At 39.7% G+C, this 17,995-nt stretch overlaps 1 protein-coding gene across 1 annotated transcript; it reads right to left on the bottom strand.

Annotated features, from left to right (window-relative positions):
- Positions 1-13,217: 13,217 nt before the first annotated feature.
- On the bottom strand, positions 13,218-15,404 carry sem1 (SEM1 26S proteasome complex subunit). Its single transcript, XM_034892716.1, has 3 exons — positions 15,215-15,404; positions 14,623-14,716; positions 13,218-13,416 (listed from the first exon to the last, which is right to left on the bottom strand). The coding sequence occupies exons 1-3, from the start codon at positions 15,288-15,290 to the stop codon at positions 13,374-13,376; spliced, it is 213 nt and encodes a 70-aa protein (XP_034748607.1). The 5' UTR covers positions 15,291-15,404; the 3' UTR covers positions 13,218-13,373.
- Between the last annotated feature and the right edge of the window lie 2,591 nt (positions 15,405-17,995).

Here is a 17,995-nt window from a genome sequence, read left to right as displayed (position 1 = left end):
ACAGTCTTCAAAGAAAATGTATTTTGCGCTCAAAATAATTCATAGCTTTTTGCCGGTGGCTTTTCAGCTTCCCGGAGACCCAGCATGAACCACTGTATTTTTCCCAGCAGGCTTTCTGCTCCTCGCGAAATGGCCTTCACTCGGGCATACCTCGCATCCCCTACAAATATTGACAGCATTGAGTCCATCGCTTATTGGAAAAATGGCTGTAAGTAATGTTTTATCAGTCTATGCAATTTCCACACCTGTATTTTCCCCTGTCATATGACAATATTTGACAAGATTAATGATTTGCTCCTATGACATTTTATTTCCCATCACTGTCAATCTGCCTGCAAACAACTCACTTGTGGCATTTGTGTAGGAAGCATGTAGCAGCATTTGCTTTGCTTGTGTAATATTTATGAACTGCAAAATTTACTTGAGGCATGTAAACTACTAGCAGCTTTGACATTAACTCTTGGCTGTTTATGTGAAAAAATATCTTTAAACATTACCTTTAGTGAAAAGATTTTTTGTTTAGAGCAGCCTTTCAGCCTCTATTATTAGCAATCAAACCAACAATGATTCTGTCAGCCGCCACAGAGTAAGTGGGTAATAATGATAAACCATGCGACCTATGAACTTCAATGGCTTGAGGGGTCTCCTGCTCGCGTCCCCAAGGGCCCACGCGTCCTGACAACTTGAGCGATGAGTGGCGGACGGCTGTCTCAATCGGCCTCCTATTTTTAACCAGCACTAAACACAGAGCTTCTAAAATAGAAACAAACTCTAAACAAATGATTAATAGGGCACTTAGGGTCTCCCCACTGACCAGTGAGTCCCTATTAACAGCCAATAACGGAGGCCCTCTGGGGTCAAAAGGTATAAAGACTTTCTAATAAAAGTAACAGAGACATGGGGATGTGTTTTGGAGGAGAGAAAGTTGTGTCTCAGTTTGACATGCTGACAAGTTAATAATCCCTTCTCAAATGGCCTCACCGCAGTAAAATGGCCAGTTTGTTCTTACTTTTATTGCTATCATCTGTCAGTCACTCTCATCCTTCTCTTTTTTTCCTGCCTCTTCTTAAGTGGACTGAAAGAGCTAAAGCAGCTTTACAGTAATGTTCTTGCTGGGGCTTTATTCTCATTCCCCACTCTTTCTTTTCTTTTTTAGTTGAATGTGAATTCTTATTGTAGTTTTAGGCATGAAATGCCTAATGGATTCCCAAAGACGTATTCATGACATGGTAATGAGATTCAAATTTGCAAGACATTTCTGACCTGAAAAAAAGAGGCTGCTTGTAGCAATGGCTTTGTCCTGTTTTCCACAGCTCAAGAATACAATTTTGCAGTTACTCTCACTATTCCTAATGTCATTTTAAAAGAGACGGAGACACAAAGCCAAAGGGTTAAAATCTAGAAACAACTGAGGAAAGAATTGATCTGTCACTTACTGTCAAAACAGAATATCCTAGGGTTTGATGGAGAGCACTGGTCAGTTGCAATTATTTTGGAATTATAGTGTTGCACTGTTTATCCTACCATAAATGTGTTGTTTTTAATGTGCAAAGTTTTGGTGCAAAAATCAATTTTTCAAAATTTAAATTGAACCTAATGTAACCTAAATTGGGTATAATAAAGTGGTTGTTTATTGAACTATAATCAGTTAAAAGTGTGCTGCCTGGTATAGGATATTTATGGTATTAAAGGATAAGTCTGTAGTTTAATTCAAATCTACTCAACAGAGCAACATATTAATTCGCTCTTGAAAATAGACCCAAACATATGCACTGTTTACACATGTTTGTGTAACATTTGCAACAGCAACAAAAAAACTTCAGTGCACAGCTTGTTTAGGACAATACTCCGCCTTTAAAAAAATATATAACTATGTGTGTCACTTATTTTTTAAAGATTTACATCTTCAGTGGGGATGACTGCCACAGATAAGGTAGGGAAGTCAAAAAGTACTGAGAGGCAGACCAACACATCATCGGTTTTGCCCTTTAAATAACATTAGTTGACTCAAAAATCAGATATATCTTTTTAAACATTGGTCCAAAGTGGCAGACGTAGTTCAAAAAGCACAAAGGCTGACATACATGCCAGGATACAGAGTAGTATCAAATCTACAGGCAGACAAGAAAAATAGGGCTTTTTATGAGTTTACACCATATAATGTACTGAAGAGAAAGGAATATGACTCCTTGCAAGTGACTTTGATTTGCAACTCTATGTGCACACAAAGCAGAATCATTTTCTAAAGTAAATGTATTTAAAGATAAATGTTTTTTTTCTACTGTCAGATTGGCAAAATCGAATTTTAGGTCCCCAATTTGGGTGGCCCTGACCTAACCCGCATTTTTATTCTTCCAAGAATCCCTTTTTTGATTTGTACATTTTCAGCTGAGGTTCTTGAAGTTGTCTTGCTCAAGGGCACATCAGCAGGACACATGGCTGTTGATGGACACAGTGGCTACAAACCTGCAACCACTTGATTATAGCCATGTTACTTCCCCTCTAATTAAGAATGGCATGTAAGAACCAAGATTGATGAAAACGCCCATTGTGTGCAATGAAAAACCATTGCAAATTTCACACTTGCCAAAGTAGGATTTTTCTATAACTTAGAAGTGTCACCAAAACCCCACATTGGACACATTGCCCAGATACATGTGGAACACGTCAGACAAATCTGTTTTGCATAAAGGACAAGAAGGTGGTGAGAAGTGAAATGAGCATCCTCTGGCCATTCTTGATAAAACCAGCCTTCTAATACATTGAATATGTAAGAAAAAAAAACTTAATTCATCTATGTTGACATGTTGTACTTTTTTCATGCTTCTCAATGGTGGAAATCTTCCGTAAAAAACAAAACAAAACATTAGGCTATTTGTGCTAATACTTAAAAGCTACTATGTCTTTTCTTTATCATTCATATAGAGAGCCTATTAGCAAAATAATTGACTTCTCTCTGTATGCCTACATCTCTACTGTCTGTCTAACAACAATACACTGCTTATTATAATCTACTTTCGTTTCTTCCATCAGTTGGTTGTCAAACACTATCCTTAATCATCATACATAACATGCACTGCATTAAAGTGGCATTCTTGTAAACACCATATATGTAATAGCGTGTGACAGGCCGCCTTTGTTTACACCATAATAACTGGGTGTTTGAATAACTTCTCAATGACTTTAAGTAACAAGCCAGACTCACTCTGCTTCCATTCAGCCGTGCAGCCTGATAACCTGGACTGACGTTTGGCATGAAGTGGACTACGGATTATACCAAACAGTAGGGCTGAGTGGACTTCTCAGGCATTTCTTGAGACATGGGAGTGCATTTTTTGCACACACATTGCGGTTGTAGTGTACATCCGCTTGTGTTATTATGCAAATGTTGACGTGTGCATTCACAAACATGTGAGACACGTAATGTTAATATCAGCCCCACCAAAAGACTAACTTATTAGAAGCACCAGCTTTGCTTCCTCTGCAGACTCTTTTCCATCTGCCAACTTAAAGCTAAAGGCGGGCTATCTTCTCTGCAGCTTCTGGATGAATCTGTTTAGTATCTTTCAGTTCAGATGAAGCGCTACACTAACCATGCTTCAGGGCATCTTGGATGGACCGAGGGCCTGGTTAAGCACGTGAAGGGGTGGTTGGGAGCTTTGAGATGGTCCAGACAGGGTAGCGGGCAGAATCGAGCTTCTCTCTTCCACAAAAACAAGGACCCACACTGAAGCACGCTCAGACCCTGCAACCCGAGAGGGCACAGGGGTCCTCCAGCCTGGTTTGGGATAAATGAACCCAGATGCTTCCCGCATATGCAGAGCAACCAGGCGGAGGGAATGAAGGCGGGGGGAGTAGGTCGTAGAGACAAAAAAAAGAGGACTTACCTCTTTCCTTTCTTTTTTTCTTTCACTAGTTCAGGCAGTTATCTGTCAGATTCCTGCACTTTCTCATAACCACTGATCACAGAGGCCTCCGTGCAAGGAACATTGTGGGAAATTATCAGATGGGCATTTGTCTTTGAAGGAGAATGAGAGCAGCAGCAAATCTTTAAGTCCTTTCCTGTTCCTCTTCCTGTCAAGCTGCCACCTGGACTGAGGGAGAAGGAGGGAGCGAGAGAATGATGGTTGCATTCGTCTAAATGACTTAATTGAAGTTCAAGTTGGCGCAGGAAGTTTTAGAATGTAACATGAATAGTGTGATTAAATGTCTTTGGAGGATTTGTTGTATAGATGTGGGTTAGCTGTTCATCTTAACAACACACTTGAAACAAGATGCTAAGCTGTCACTTTGCCATCTATCGAATAACACCTGTCTTAGGAATAGTCTGTTTCTTGTAGAGCGTTCGATGAGAAGATCAATACCACTTGCATATCTGTAAAATCAATATGAAGCCCCAGACAGCAGCCGCTTAGCTTAGTTTAGCAAAACGAGTGGAAATTAGCTAGCCTGGTTAGGTCCAAAGATAACCAAATCTGCCTATGGCTTGGCCGGGCGCATCCGCCTGCACCCAGCTAAGAGATAGTAATCTGACACAACACCCCCATAAAACCACAACATGTTATTTTTACACTACGTTTTTTTGTATCAATTAAAGAAACAAGATATGATGTTTAAATAGTGAGCTTTAGAGATGTAGAGTCGTAACGCTAAGCTAAGCAGCTGGTTGCTATTATTACTTGGAGACAACTATCACTCATGGTATCATTCATGATGTCAAAGTGTTGATTATTCTCTCAACTGCACTGCGTCCTAAGTATTTCCATACACCCTAACAGTAGGGATTTTTTTTCAACAATTGGTTCCCTCTTGGTTTTCTTTTCTTGACTCATTTTCACTGGTTTGTCATTTGCAAACTAACTCTTACCAGTAGTCCACCACCAAAGTATAACCTATCTTCAGCCATAGGTGGGTTTTAAAAAAAAAAATTAAGAACTGGCTGCAAGAAAATATTGTAATGCAGATGCTTCCTTTTTTCCCTGCAGACTGTGGTGATGTGTTTCTCACCAGGGACCTTAGGAGTAACCTGTGTCACTACCAATCTGCCAGTCTCTCCTGATGCCATCCAGATGCCCCCTCCTGAAACACACACCAGCCTCTTTGTTTGCTCCACTGGAGGTTTAGGGACATGAGTCGGACATGCACTAACACATACACGGATGTACATACACTGTAAAAATACACACTTTGAAATAAACATGATGTTCAGACACACTTAACCACACATGTGTGTACAACCACAGTCACAAGCCACCCCCTGTCTGAGGTAGATGCAGCAATGAGGAATAAACGACAAATTTCCTATTTCATTGCACTTCTTGCAAGTCTTGTCTGCTTTAGATCACTCCTAACCTGCCTTGCCATGTCGGAAGACCAAGAGTTAAATTAGAGAGGACTACATTTCCTGAAATGAAATGACTGTCAACTCGACTTTGCTCCATCATCCCAGAAGAGTGCAAGGAAAATATTTCTGTCCTTCCATTCGGTTTTTGCGTAATGAACAGCAAACAGAGTTTGAAATATCAAAGGTAATGGTGGTAAAAGGCATCACTCTTAAATAAATTATGAAAGAAAGTTGAGTTGTTTTAGTCTGTCTTTGATCTCAGAGGTTTGTAGTGAGGCAGCAACCTGTAGCTCCTGTTTATGTCATCATGACCATTAGGGAGTGCTGACATCTATCTGATTAGGATGACAAAACAACAGGGGTGTGTGTGTGTGTGTGTGTGTGTGTGTGTGTGTGTGTGTGCGTGCATTTGTTGGCACATCTGTTGTTGAGGCATCTGTGCATTAATGTGTTGTTTTTGTGCATGTAGATATACCTACATAGATATAGATTTGCCTTGGTACATTTTTGTACATTTGAATTTATTTTGAAGCATGTGCATTTTTGTTCTTCTTCTTCCACATCTGTGAGTGTGTGAGGATGAGAGAGTGCATGCCTGCGTGGTGTGCTGGCTGGCTGTCCGGCCCTGAGGGGAGATAAATGGCTGAGTGTTGTTGTTGTCCAGAGAGCAGACACTCAGACAGCCGCTCACACATGATTAATTGTTTCCTTGTTGGGACTGGGACCAGTTGACTGTGGCTGGCCAAGGCCTCCCACCCAGCCTGCGTGTGTGCGTGTGCATGTGTGTGTGTGTGTGTGTGTGTGCGTGTGTGTGTGTGTGTGTGTGTGTGTTTGTGGGCACGCATGCGAGCAAGAGAGTTAGAGGGTGATGAAAGGCAAAGACAGCTAGAAAGAGATAGAGAATGATATTTCCTATTTTATGAGTTTGTCTGTCATTGGCACATGTCTTTTTAAACATGTGCTATTGTTTTGGACCCAGGCACAAAGTAAAGTGGTGAGGTTTTTTGGTTGAATGTGGTGAAAATGATCGATGTGTATTGAGGGGAAGATTTGTCCTGCAACCTTTTAATGTTCACTTGAATTGGATTGTGCAATGTTAAAGGTCTTTAATGGACTTTTTCCTGCAATTGTTTCCTTCCCTTTCACAATGCAGATACTGTGGCATGTAATTAATCATGCTCTAATTACTTGATCCAAGTGAAAGATGCTCTAGCTATTGCCTCGAATCATGGATGCACATTGATTTCTCATAGGTCAACACTGCTCAGGTTGATCTACAGTGATGCTGGGTTTTATGGGAGTGCATGAGTGAGCCTGTTGATTGATTAATTACAATTATTAGTCTTGATAATTCACCAGTGATGATAATAACATCAAATGTGCTTTACTACTCTGGCGGAAAAAACCTCTCCGGTGTCTAAATTGCCCCCCCCATTAATTTATCTTCCTTCACTGTCCAATGCTTTTAAGTGCAACAGGACAGGTAGATGGACGTTAACGGTGTGTTCAAATATTAGAGGTTTGGGAGGGGACGGGGGTAAAAATCGGGAGTACGAATAAATAAACACCCTAATTGCCAGGTATCATGGGTGTACAGGAAGGAAACACAGCGGTGGTGGGGGGTTGCCACAGACATCACAGTTAAAAACACGCTGCCATCCTCACAGGGCCATTCGGCTTGGTTGCTCATTGTGGTGTAATGATGACATGCATGAGGATGACTCACATGCAACACTGATTCACTTCATATCAGACCCTTAATTAATCACAGCAGCTATTATCCCCACTATGTGGGGATAAAAGTACAGGACTCCACTATGTACTATGTAAATAGATGCAAAACATTTAGTGAGAATTTCTACTTCACTTCTACTCAACTTCACTGTGTGTTATTTCACAGCATAGGCTGGTTGGAGGCTACTACCATACGCCTGATTTACTAATTTGGGTTGCTCATTATGAATGAATAAAGCAGTATTGGATATTACCAAGGTTCATGCCAGATGCCTAACACAAAACTCATGTAGCCTACTGCCGTAAATTCACAATCAGTGAAGTTAAGAAATAAATGAATAGAAGTTTCAGGGCTCTGTATAAAACTGTATAACAGATATATCAGGAAACTAGTGGGTAATTTTTCTAGCTAGACGTAACTAGCCAGAGCGCAGTCACTGTTTTGCTTTTAACTCAGTTTTTATATTCTGTTTCCCCTTAAAAAACATTTCAACGGCATAATATTATTTAGATCATATTTTGGCATGTACTCAATTGATCAGATTTTGGCTTTGTAGGGTAGTACATACAACTATCTCTGTGCTCCGTTTTTCGCTTTTGTGAAATTACACATTTATTTGTCAGATACCTGCGAGATTGATCATGTCATAAACTGCACTGCTGAAACTCATAATCTGTCCTGACATCAAACCAAAGACTTGTGTTTTCATAGTGACTCAACCACCAGGGGTAACGTTAAACTGAAACATACCCATCTGGTTTTTTTTTGTGTGCCAACATGTCATATTGGGTTAAAATCCGGACAGGTTTAAGTGACGGTGAGGTTGTGGCGTGATCCCACACTGTCTCAGATATCCAGTGTCATGTCCACATGTTCAAATGGCGTTATCCTCATTTTCAGCTAAGCTGTGATGGCTAGGAGAGGTTTCAGAGAAAGCGTGAAATATAACCCAGATAATATATCTGTTAGTTATATGTGTAACTAGATGAAGTCAAATATTTTCACTGTAGAAACTGTGTTCATGTTTATGTTTCCCTTAACTACAAGTATGGCATTTTGGGTCAAAGTATGGTACTCAATGCTCACCGAAGTGTCAAAGTGAAGATTTCTTTAGTTTTCTAAAGAACAAAGTTTCAACCAATGCTATTTTTTAGATTAAAAGTAAGTTTTTGTGGCTTAAGTTTGGAATGATGTATGCTGACCCCATAACCCCTCAGAAAAAAGTGAGTAGGATTTTTTTTGTTCAATTCCTGAGCTTTAGAAGTTGTGGAATGATGACTTTGTTGCCTTTGGACTGAGCCAGGCTAGCTGGTTTTTCATCTAGTTGGCGCTGGCCCTTACCAACAAAAGTTCCCCGAATGTAGTCGTCTCTCCAGTTAGACATTTTCATTGCCATCTTTATGTCAATCGCCCTCTTTCTTCACCCTCGGATGTTTGTTTTGTGTATCCTTTCTGTCCACTTTCACACTTGGCTCAGCCAGAGATAACACCGACTTTGTACTAGAGAGCTGGCAGGGTACACCATTTGTCCGATCCAACAGATTCGGACAATTGCTGCCTCGCACACAGCTCCGCTGGGTAATATCTAGATCATTTCAGGTTTGCAGTGCAAGTGTGAAAGGGGGTTATTTCCTATGTAGCCTAGTCCTTAATGTAAAGATGGCGAGAATGCAGGAGTTTGGGTAGATGTGACTTCATACTACTAACCAACCCAATTTACAACTTACCTAGAGCAGCATGAATACAACTCTATACAGTACAGCTATGTTACAATACAGAACTGTTATATTATAATCATATTTTAAAAAGTCATTCTTTTTGTATTGGATCTATTTTAAGAGAATATTTAGATTACATATTTTACTTCACTTGCACATGATAGTATGCATCCATTTTGGATGATACATCTGATGATACTGGGTTTCTTCTGATCCCAAAGAAAGGGGAGAATTATTCATGACAACACAGGATCATTTTGATGAGAATGAATAGAGCTTAAAAAGTAGCCTGTGGTCAATCCATACTGGTTAATTGAGGCAGTTAGGGTAGAAGCAACTTAAAAGCCCCAGTCCTCCTTGACACTGATGGCTGTCCTATAAGGGACCCTCAGTAGGGCCCTCAGGTCTTTTGATAGGGCATTCGCCAGCGTCCTTTGGGGCTGTTTCACCCCCCACAATAAACAGGCAGCCCTTTGTCAAGGGGAGTAGGGGGGTCTGAAGGGTTGCTCCTCGTTATTATTTTCTAAAGTAATTATACCTTATTATCTGTGTTTACTCTAGCGGGGGTGCGAGCGTGCAGGTGTGGGCCATTCGACAGTGGGTTGGCAGTCTCACTGAACGCACCACGAGTGTCTTTTTTTTTTTTTAACTCTCTCCCCTCCATCTTTACTTGGAGGTTTTTGGGGGTTTTAGTTGTAGTATTGTAGCCCCGCCGCTAATTTCAGCCCAACAAAAGAAACGTGCAATTAGGGCTATTATAGTAGCAGCTGCAAGCTTCCTAGCTGTGCAGAGACAGCTTCGTCTTCTCCCTTGGTAGTGGTGATGGGACAGGAGAGGGAAGAAGTGGAGAGAGCAGGGCCTGCAACGGTGGGGAGAAAGTTCGAATGGTCACTGTAGCTTCCAGTGTCTGCAGGAAGACGTGGAAAATATAGCCTGAGAGGTTGGTGTGTTTCCTCCATCTAGACACAGCAGGGACTCTCGCCCACAGGCTCGTGGGCCTGGAGAACAATGGATATGCCATCTCCCAACATGAAGTGTTATGAAATAGTCTTCGCCACAGTTCCATTGGCTGCTCTCTCGCATGGAGTCATGTGGTCTCAAAACTGCGTGGGCCGAGAAAAAACGGTTTGCAAATTTAAAAAAAAAAAATCTTTTTGAAACAGTCTTTCATAAAGACAAGAATCAGTTTACTGAATTTCCGGCATCCAGTAGTTCTCATATAGACTGATCCAGAATGTACTAGGTTGAAAGTATTACACGTCTTGGATTTCTGTATCAAGACTACGTTTTGCCACCATGAGCACAAGTACAGCCCCTTTTAAAAAGTAATCCATTGTCTAAAAGATTTGAAACCTAACCTTTCAATCATGTCTAAATATATACCCGGAAGATTGTTATTCAGGCCTCTGTGAGCTTTCTCGTACATGTCAAGTGAAATTATGTGGGTCACAAAGGAACAACAAAAATGTGTGCACAAATTAAAGTCACAATTAAATGGGACCAAAGAAAAACTAGCGCAGAGTAACTGAAAAGCCTGGCGTTCTGTGAGGTTGAATATTGAGGGCCTATTGAGGCCCTCATGGCGTCAAACACAAGGGACCAATCTCATGCTCTGAGCACAAACAAAATGGTCACAGGTCCTCCTCTGTTGCTCTCACTTAGTGATTCTCTCACTTCACCGACTTCCCAAACCTTTACAACAATCATCTGGCCCAGGGCCCTTAGTTTCAAGGGCATAAACAGATCTAAGTATCACCTATGTATGAGTCAGAGCTCATTGAGTATACCTGATGAACATGTGACCTTTCTTAATTTCCTCTTCTTGCCAAAACAAAAATATTTTCTTTAAATACATGTGTATAAGTAGTAGCTTGAGCATAGTCTTTCAATCACAATGTGTGCCCAGGAGAACTTTTGGGCTGTGAGATGCAGCTGATTGGGAAAATAGTAATAAGAGAGAATGAGAGACTATCGGATGCTTGTCAGCATGCTTTCAGTTGCCAAAATCTCAACGCTTGACCTGAGCAAATGGATTTCCACTTTCTACCTTTTCCAGCCTTTAGTGCCAAAATCTGAGTGTAACACTTTGAAGTGCAGAAAAACTCTTTCCAAATATAAACTATTGAAAAAAATGCAAATAGAGCTGGTAAATCAGCACCACAAGAGGAAACTAACACAAGTTAGTAAGAATGACCACCCACAGGCAGTAGGCAGAGGGGGAAAATATTCTAAATGTGAAAGAAATAATAAAAATGTTATGAAATGTCTTAAGATGTTCAGAATAGTCAGGTTATAAGATTTCTAATGTCAAAACATGCCTTACCCTTCCATTCTTGTGTTGTACCCTTCAGAAGGCCCTCAAAATGCCTGGAAAAGGGGTAAATGTGAAAGGACACAGAAACTGAGCTTGGCATAATTCACAATATTGTACTGATGAGGAAGGCCAGACTTGATTTTTATTATTGTCTCAGGTATGTGACTAACTCAAGTTTAATTTGTCATGGCTCTACTGAAGTGACCGGTCTAATTATTTTGTGTTTCAAAATATAGATGCTCAAGTTTTGGAAAATCCCGGAGACAAGATGATTTTATTGAAAACAGGTCTCTCACTTATGGCAATACTTTTCTCTTTTCACTTGTTTCTGATTTTAAAAAAAATTACTTTGTGCCATTCTCAGCTTATCGTGTTTTTGAAATAACACTCCATTATTCAGTAGCTACATACATTGGATATAGTATATTCAAAACAACAGTGGCTTGAGAAAGTTTAAACGCCCTGCTAAAGTTGATTAAAAAGAGGAATAAAAAATCATTTTTTTAAAAATTGATCTTAATGCCTTAATTAAAAGAAAAATTGGAAAATCCTTTAAGGACACCAATTTTCTTTGTGAATGAATAATGTATTGTAAATAAATAAATGTTTTCCTTAAAATACAGAGGGCATAAACATACATACCCCCCCTATGTTACAGTCCCATAGACGCAGACAGATCTTTGTTATTAAAGGCCAGTTATTTCATGGATCCAAGATCCTATGCATCCTGAAAAAGTTCCATTGACCTTTGGAATTAAAATTGCCCCCCCCACATCATCAAATACATAGAGATTGGCTGGGGAATTTCCCGTAAAATCATCTTTCAGTGCAAATCAAACCAGCTATTAGGGTAACTGAAATATTACCATGCCAATCTTTAGGTATGGTGAAGGGTATGTGATGATATGGGGTTAGCTTAATTCCAAAGGCCAAGGGAACTTTGTCAGAATGCATAGTGTCCTAAATCCAGTATAAGGCATTAAGAACAATGACATTTTTTATTTATTTCTCTTTTTAATAAAACTTTAGCATGGGTGTGTAAACTTTCTCAAGCCATTGCACATGTTCATCTCAAAACAAGTACAAAAACTGAACGCAAATACAGTACTTCAGTAGATGTATTAAGGTTACTATCCACTAAGCAGAGGATGAATGTTGTTAGCAGGTTGAAAGCAGCTCTTGCAGCCTTGGTCTTACTGGCATCCATTTCACCTCATTAGGACCCTGGGACTGAGAGTCGACAAAACACTGAGAGAAATCATTTTGCCGGGGGAGTGTGGCGGGATAAATTGGCCTCTGGTTCAGTATGAGAGTCCCCGCTGTGACAAGCGGAAGAGAAGGGCCTGGCTGGCAGTAGGGGCAGGCCCAGGCATGGCAGGCTGGGAGGCCCCATGCTGAGACCCCCTACCTGCCTCTGACAAACACGGCAGTGGATAATCTCTCCTTCAGGGACTTGGCCCAGCGCTGTGGGGCTGAGAGGGAAGGGGGCTGTTATACAGCAAAGTGCAGAGGAACTGCCTTTGTATGTGTAGCATGCACCACAAACACTTATTTGCATTGTTTGCACCTCCACTGCACACAGCTTATGCACATCTCCATTTGCCTGTGTTCACTTTTTCCTCTCTTCTCCCTTAACATATACGTATGGCTGCTATAAAATGATCTTGAATGTCTCTGATAAATTCGGTTAAGAACCTAAACTTGAATAATATGGTACAAAATTCACGGTGTCCAAAATAAATGCACAATGTGTCAGAGGGCAATAAGAAGCCACCCATTACAGGTAGTTTGTGTTGACTTGGCAGGTGTGCTTCTGAGGAGATCAACAAGCTCTTACAAAGACTGTAATTTGAAGACGTTTTAGCAAAACCCTGAGCCATCTTTCACACAAAATTGGTTATGCAGCCTGAATTGGGAGGTATGAAAGCAATTATAATGTATTAATTTACTAATATGACTTGCTCAATTTCAGCATTGTTCCTGTGATTACCAAAGTAATGCAACCCGGTTGCTCAGGTTTGCGTAAAATAGCAAATGTATTCTATTGTATCCATAAATAACGTCTGAACATTTTCAGTATAGTCAGTAAGTAAAAACACTCAGAGGAACAGTGTTCTCTTAAGAATTTACTTTCATCAATATTTATTACAAAAACAAATTAAGATCCTACAATCTCTTCTGGTGGTATGTGGTCAACCAGTAATGTTGAAATATAAAAGTCCATATCCAATGTCTTCAAATACTGAACGGCCTTGTTAGCCGCTAAGATGTCTCCATCTTGTAACCATGTTTTTCCATCTCAGCTCTGCAGGTAGAAGGAAAATAGAAAGATCAAGTCAGTAGAGATGATTACATGTGGGTGGTTGAGGCATAAGTACCCTCTGCTATTGATTGTGAGAACCATTAAGAGATGGGAGTGAAAAATATATAAATATTGCATAATGCGGGCAGCTATGGATTTGATGAACACACACACCTTTAAAAACAACTTAATACCATGGCTATCTTAATTGACCTAAATAAAAACAGCATATTACTGCTTAAAGTGTACTCAAATAAAACAGACCAGCCACTTATCTATAACGGTTATTGATTATACGATAAGTGTGAGTTTGCATGATGGATCTCATGATAACTGTGATGTGTAATTTGCACCATGCTTAATGCACAATTTCAGATACAAGTGAAACATCCAATTATTTATTACTGAAATTAATATCAACCTAAGCTATGACGATGAGCTGCATAATGGCTGCAAAGTAAGAAACCAGGTTTTCTGTAATTCCTAAATTGCATTAAGATTTTTCAAAGAGCAATCTGCAACAAGTAGCTCCCTAAAAATCCCTTTTGGAGCAGTAAGTTCTTGAAAAGCAATTGTCTACTTGTTTAAACCAATTCAACCAGTGGCATTTGTTTCCATATTAACTGTAATTAAAGTGTGGGCATATTTTGTTTACCTGTGTTTTATTTCTTGAGAACGCACATTTAAAGTAAGATATCAAGAGCAATATCGTAAACAAGTGCCCTTGTTTTACCGTAATACCTCACCGTACTTAAAAGCCAGCAGAAAATAATAGCTTACACATGAAACCAAAGTAGCTAATCATACAGTGAAATTTGGAAATCATTCAAGATTCCATATCTTTCAATTGCAATACTGTAGTGCAAATTGGAGAAAAGGCCTGCCTGTCACTAGTGGTGTCACTCAGTAGTTATTCATAGTCCCAGTTAGTAATTGTCAAATAATTCATCAAAGAGCTCTGTGTCTCATGTACTGTATTTCATGCAAGACAATTTGTCCTAAATGGCATCAAGTGTAAATAATCAGGTCACACAATGAAAGACTTCAATAACTTAGGTAACCTATTAAAGCCACATTATGAAAATATACTTCCCACCTGTTTCCAGCATCTAAATGACTTGGCCTGCTGTACTAGATACACTGACAGCCTATGAGGGAGTGTAGCTAAAGACTGAAATGTATTGAGTAACGTTATTCAGATTTATTTACCTCAGTTGATTTGAGAAATCATCCTCTACGTTGTCATCATCCCAGTTGTCTTCCCAGACATGAGCGTCTTCATCTTCATCCAGCCCCGTCCAATCTAGAAATTTAAAAGTTGTATTTCAATCACATAAGGAAACAAAGTACTATAGTCAAATACTCAATTGAGAGAGAAAAAGAAACGTTAAAAACACTATAGGTGCTGTTGACTGTCCATGTAGTTAACTTACAGGTTACGGTTTGTCTGAACGGACAGCCAGCTACACTTTAGTTAGCTTGTTGGCTCGCAATAATAGTACCCGCTAGCAAAATAACAAACGGAGAAAAAAATGTCCAGTAAAAAGTAAAACGTCTGCGACTATAGATGGTAAAAAGCTCCATCGGGTGAGTAATTTTGTAAAGTTAGCCAACTTACATCAGCTGGCTGTGGCGTGTTACCAGCTAGTTTGCTAAATGCTAGCTAAAGCTAACATGACTAGCTAGGCTAGCTAGCTGAGTCACGGTTGCAGGGCCCCGCACCGAAAACAGGTAACGTTAACGATGGTCAGTAAAAAGAAACAAGAGCAGTAAGACCTTAAAAAACATCTGTATTATTTACCTTCAGCTGGGAATTCTTCAAACTCATCATCCTCCTCCAGTAAGCCAAGGTCCACTGTCTGTTTCTTGTCTGACATGTTAGCTTGCTGTGTTGCTGTTTGTTAACGAATGGCTTTCTATAGCAGAACGGTGTGGTGTGACGCCGAAGCTGTTCGTGCGGGTATAGATTGCGTTGACTGCGTAGGAAGGCGCAGTAGCAGTCGCCTAGCTTTACGCAGTAGCAGTCACCACGCTTTACGCAGGTAACGCAAGGTAAGACATTTTTATTGTAGGTTATGTAGCATATTTAATTAAAAGTAAATTGAATGTGCTTTACATTCATATGCATTTGCACATACTCAGAGACAGTAAAAGAAAACACACATGCATCGCTCAGACAGCATTGACACAGACACACACACACACACACACACACACACACACACACACACACACACACACACACACACACACACACACACACACACACACATAAGGTAGGCTTGATAAAATAGTGGAAAACATTAAGGTAGTCTAACCTATTTGCTATGAATAGGCTACATGAACAGATTTCTCCAAATCAGCTTGGCATATTTATAGCTTTTGATATGACATGTTATAAAAGCTGCCCTATGTTAGCCTACTGACTGATAAAATTCTATGTCAATGTCGTTTCCTGACTTGCTCAATGCATTTCAAATACAAAGTGACTCGTAAGTACAAATATACTTTTTAGGACAACAAGAAGACTATGTGAATGTAATCTTTATTCAATTGTAAAATGAATCTGAATACCCTTAACTGGCTTGTCAGTGGATGTGCCAATAAAAGATTTGATGTTCATGAAAATATGTCAGATTAAGATGTAGGCTACCTGCGTCCACATGGCTTTGGTATCTTGGAAATTTCAATAGGTGCATGTTGTAGCCTATGCCAGGGATCTTCAAAATTTTATAAGCCAAGGACCCCTTAACTAAACGCGAGACAGAGCAGGGACCCCCTACTACTAATAATGTACAAAACTAAATTGCATATTAAACTGTGCCCCCCATAATGTGCAGGATGGCCTACAGACTTTTTAAATACCTGCATAGAATACTAAGCTATTAAAAAAAAGTTTTGCATGATTTTATATATCATGTTTTAATGTTAAACATACATGTGGCACAGTGGATCCTTAGGATGAACTGTATGTATGGCCTTAATGACTGCCTTACCTATAGGACAGAAAGCCTATCATCGGTGGGATTTACATTTGCTAATAATATGTTGGATTCATGTCAGGACTTTTTTTTTAAATGAACAATAATTTGACTCATTGACTCTGAGAACCACGAGGGGTCCTGGACCGCCTGTTGGATATCCCTGGCCTAGCCATCAAATCATTTTTAGGGTAAGAATTTTGTCATTTGTTATAAAGGAAAAACCTTTTAACGATATCAATGTGCGGCTTGATGTAGCTGATATGTGATGTTGTGTCTTTTGTTTTTTTTGGATGGAAGTTGATATTTCTTACATGATAATTGTAAGTATGACAGAAAAGACATTTAGATGAATTTGATTTGATGTGAACTTTAAAAAAAAAGCTTTTGCAGATTTAGCTAGGGCTACTGTACAGCATGTATTGCTTGTTTCCGTGTTCTCAGCTTGGAAGGTTTTCACTAACAGTGGTTTGTCACTGAAAGGATGGAGCAAAGCTTAGGAAATACTTGCGAACATTTAGGAAAACAGAAAGCTTTCTCTCTCTGCCTCTCTGAATTTCCCCCTTTATGGTTCACTCTCTCTATCAGAAACACTCTCTCTCTCTCTCTCTCTCTCTCTCAACAAAAGCCTTGTGCAGTCCTCTTCCCTCAAAACACATGCAGACAAGTCAGTCAAATTTCTGAAAAGATTTTTCATTTAGGAACAAATGCACATTGTAGCCTATGTGGCCTTCTCAAATAATGAAGCGGCAGCCACAGCTTAGGATGTATTTTGGATAAATGAGAGTGCACATTTACCACAAAACCACTCGCACCACAATGAAAATTGCTCTGCAGCTGTCATATGTTGACAGATGGAGCAAACCTCAACTTAGGCTCTACGTACTTATTCTATTTTCAAATTATTTTCTAATCATCCTAAGCCTTTACACATGACAATGCCACAACAGTCGGAGGAAAGAGGTACAAGACATGGAGAGAGAGCAGGAAGTAAATGCCACTGTGTTTAAATAGCCTCTTTGTAGTTGGATGTAGAAATGCATGCTTAAAACTACATGTTTTAAATATAAAAGAGCATTTAAAACAGAAGATTGGGTCTGCATTTCATTTGAAGTAATGAATAAAAGAATAAGTAGTACATGCTTATTGATACTTTTAAGGCAGCAACTGATGATTATTTTCATCACAGATTTATCTGCGGATCATTTTCTTGATTTGTCGAACAATTGTTTGAGTTAAGAAATACAGAATAGCAAGAGTTCCCATTACATGATAGCTCTTTGGTTTTTAGCTGCTCTTAGGGCCTGACTCCAACAATATGTGTCCCTATTTTTTAAAGAGATTATAGGATTGAAAGGATGAGTGCAGTTAAACTTAATAAGGCCGTGAAAAGAGGCATTTTCATTTACACCTTCAGTTAGACAATTTGATTTATGAGTGACAGTTAGACTTGCATTGAGCTGCCCTCCCTAGCTGATTGTGGTGCCCACGTCAATCAGTCTCCTGGTGCAGGTGAAGCCCTGGGAAGTGGCTGCAGTGTCTCCCCAGCATACCTGAGACTGCAGTTACACTGTGGCTGGCGCCTGTAGTCTCTCTGCTCA

The sequence above is a fragment of the Etheostoma cragini genome, chromosome 14, assembly GCF_013103735.1.
Source record: "Etheostoma cragini isolate CJK2018 chromosome 14, CSU_Ecrag_1.0, whole genome shotgun sequence".
Lineage (NCBI taxonomy): Eukaryota > Metazoa > Chordata > Actinopteri > Perciformes > Percidae > Etheostoma > Etheostoma cragini.
Note: the sequence above shows the minus strand (reverse complement) of the source record. Positions and strands in the feature narration are given on the sequence as shown.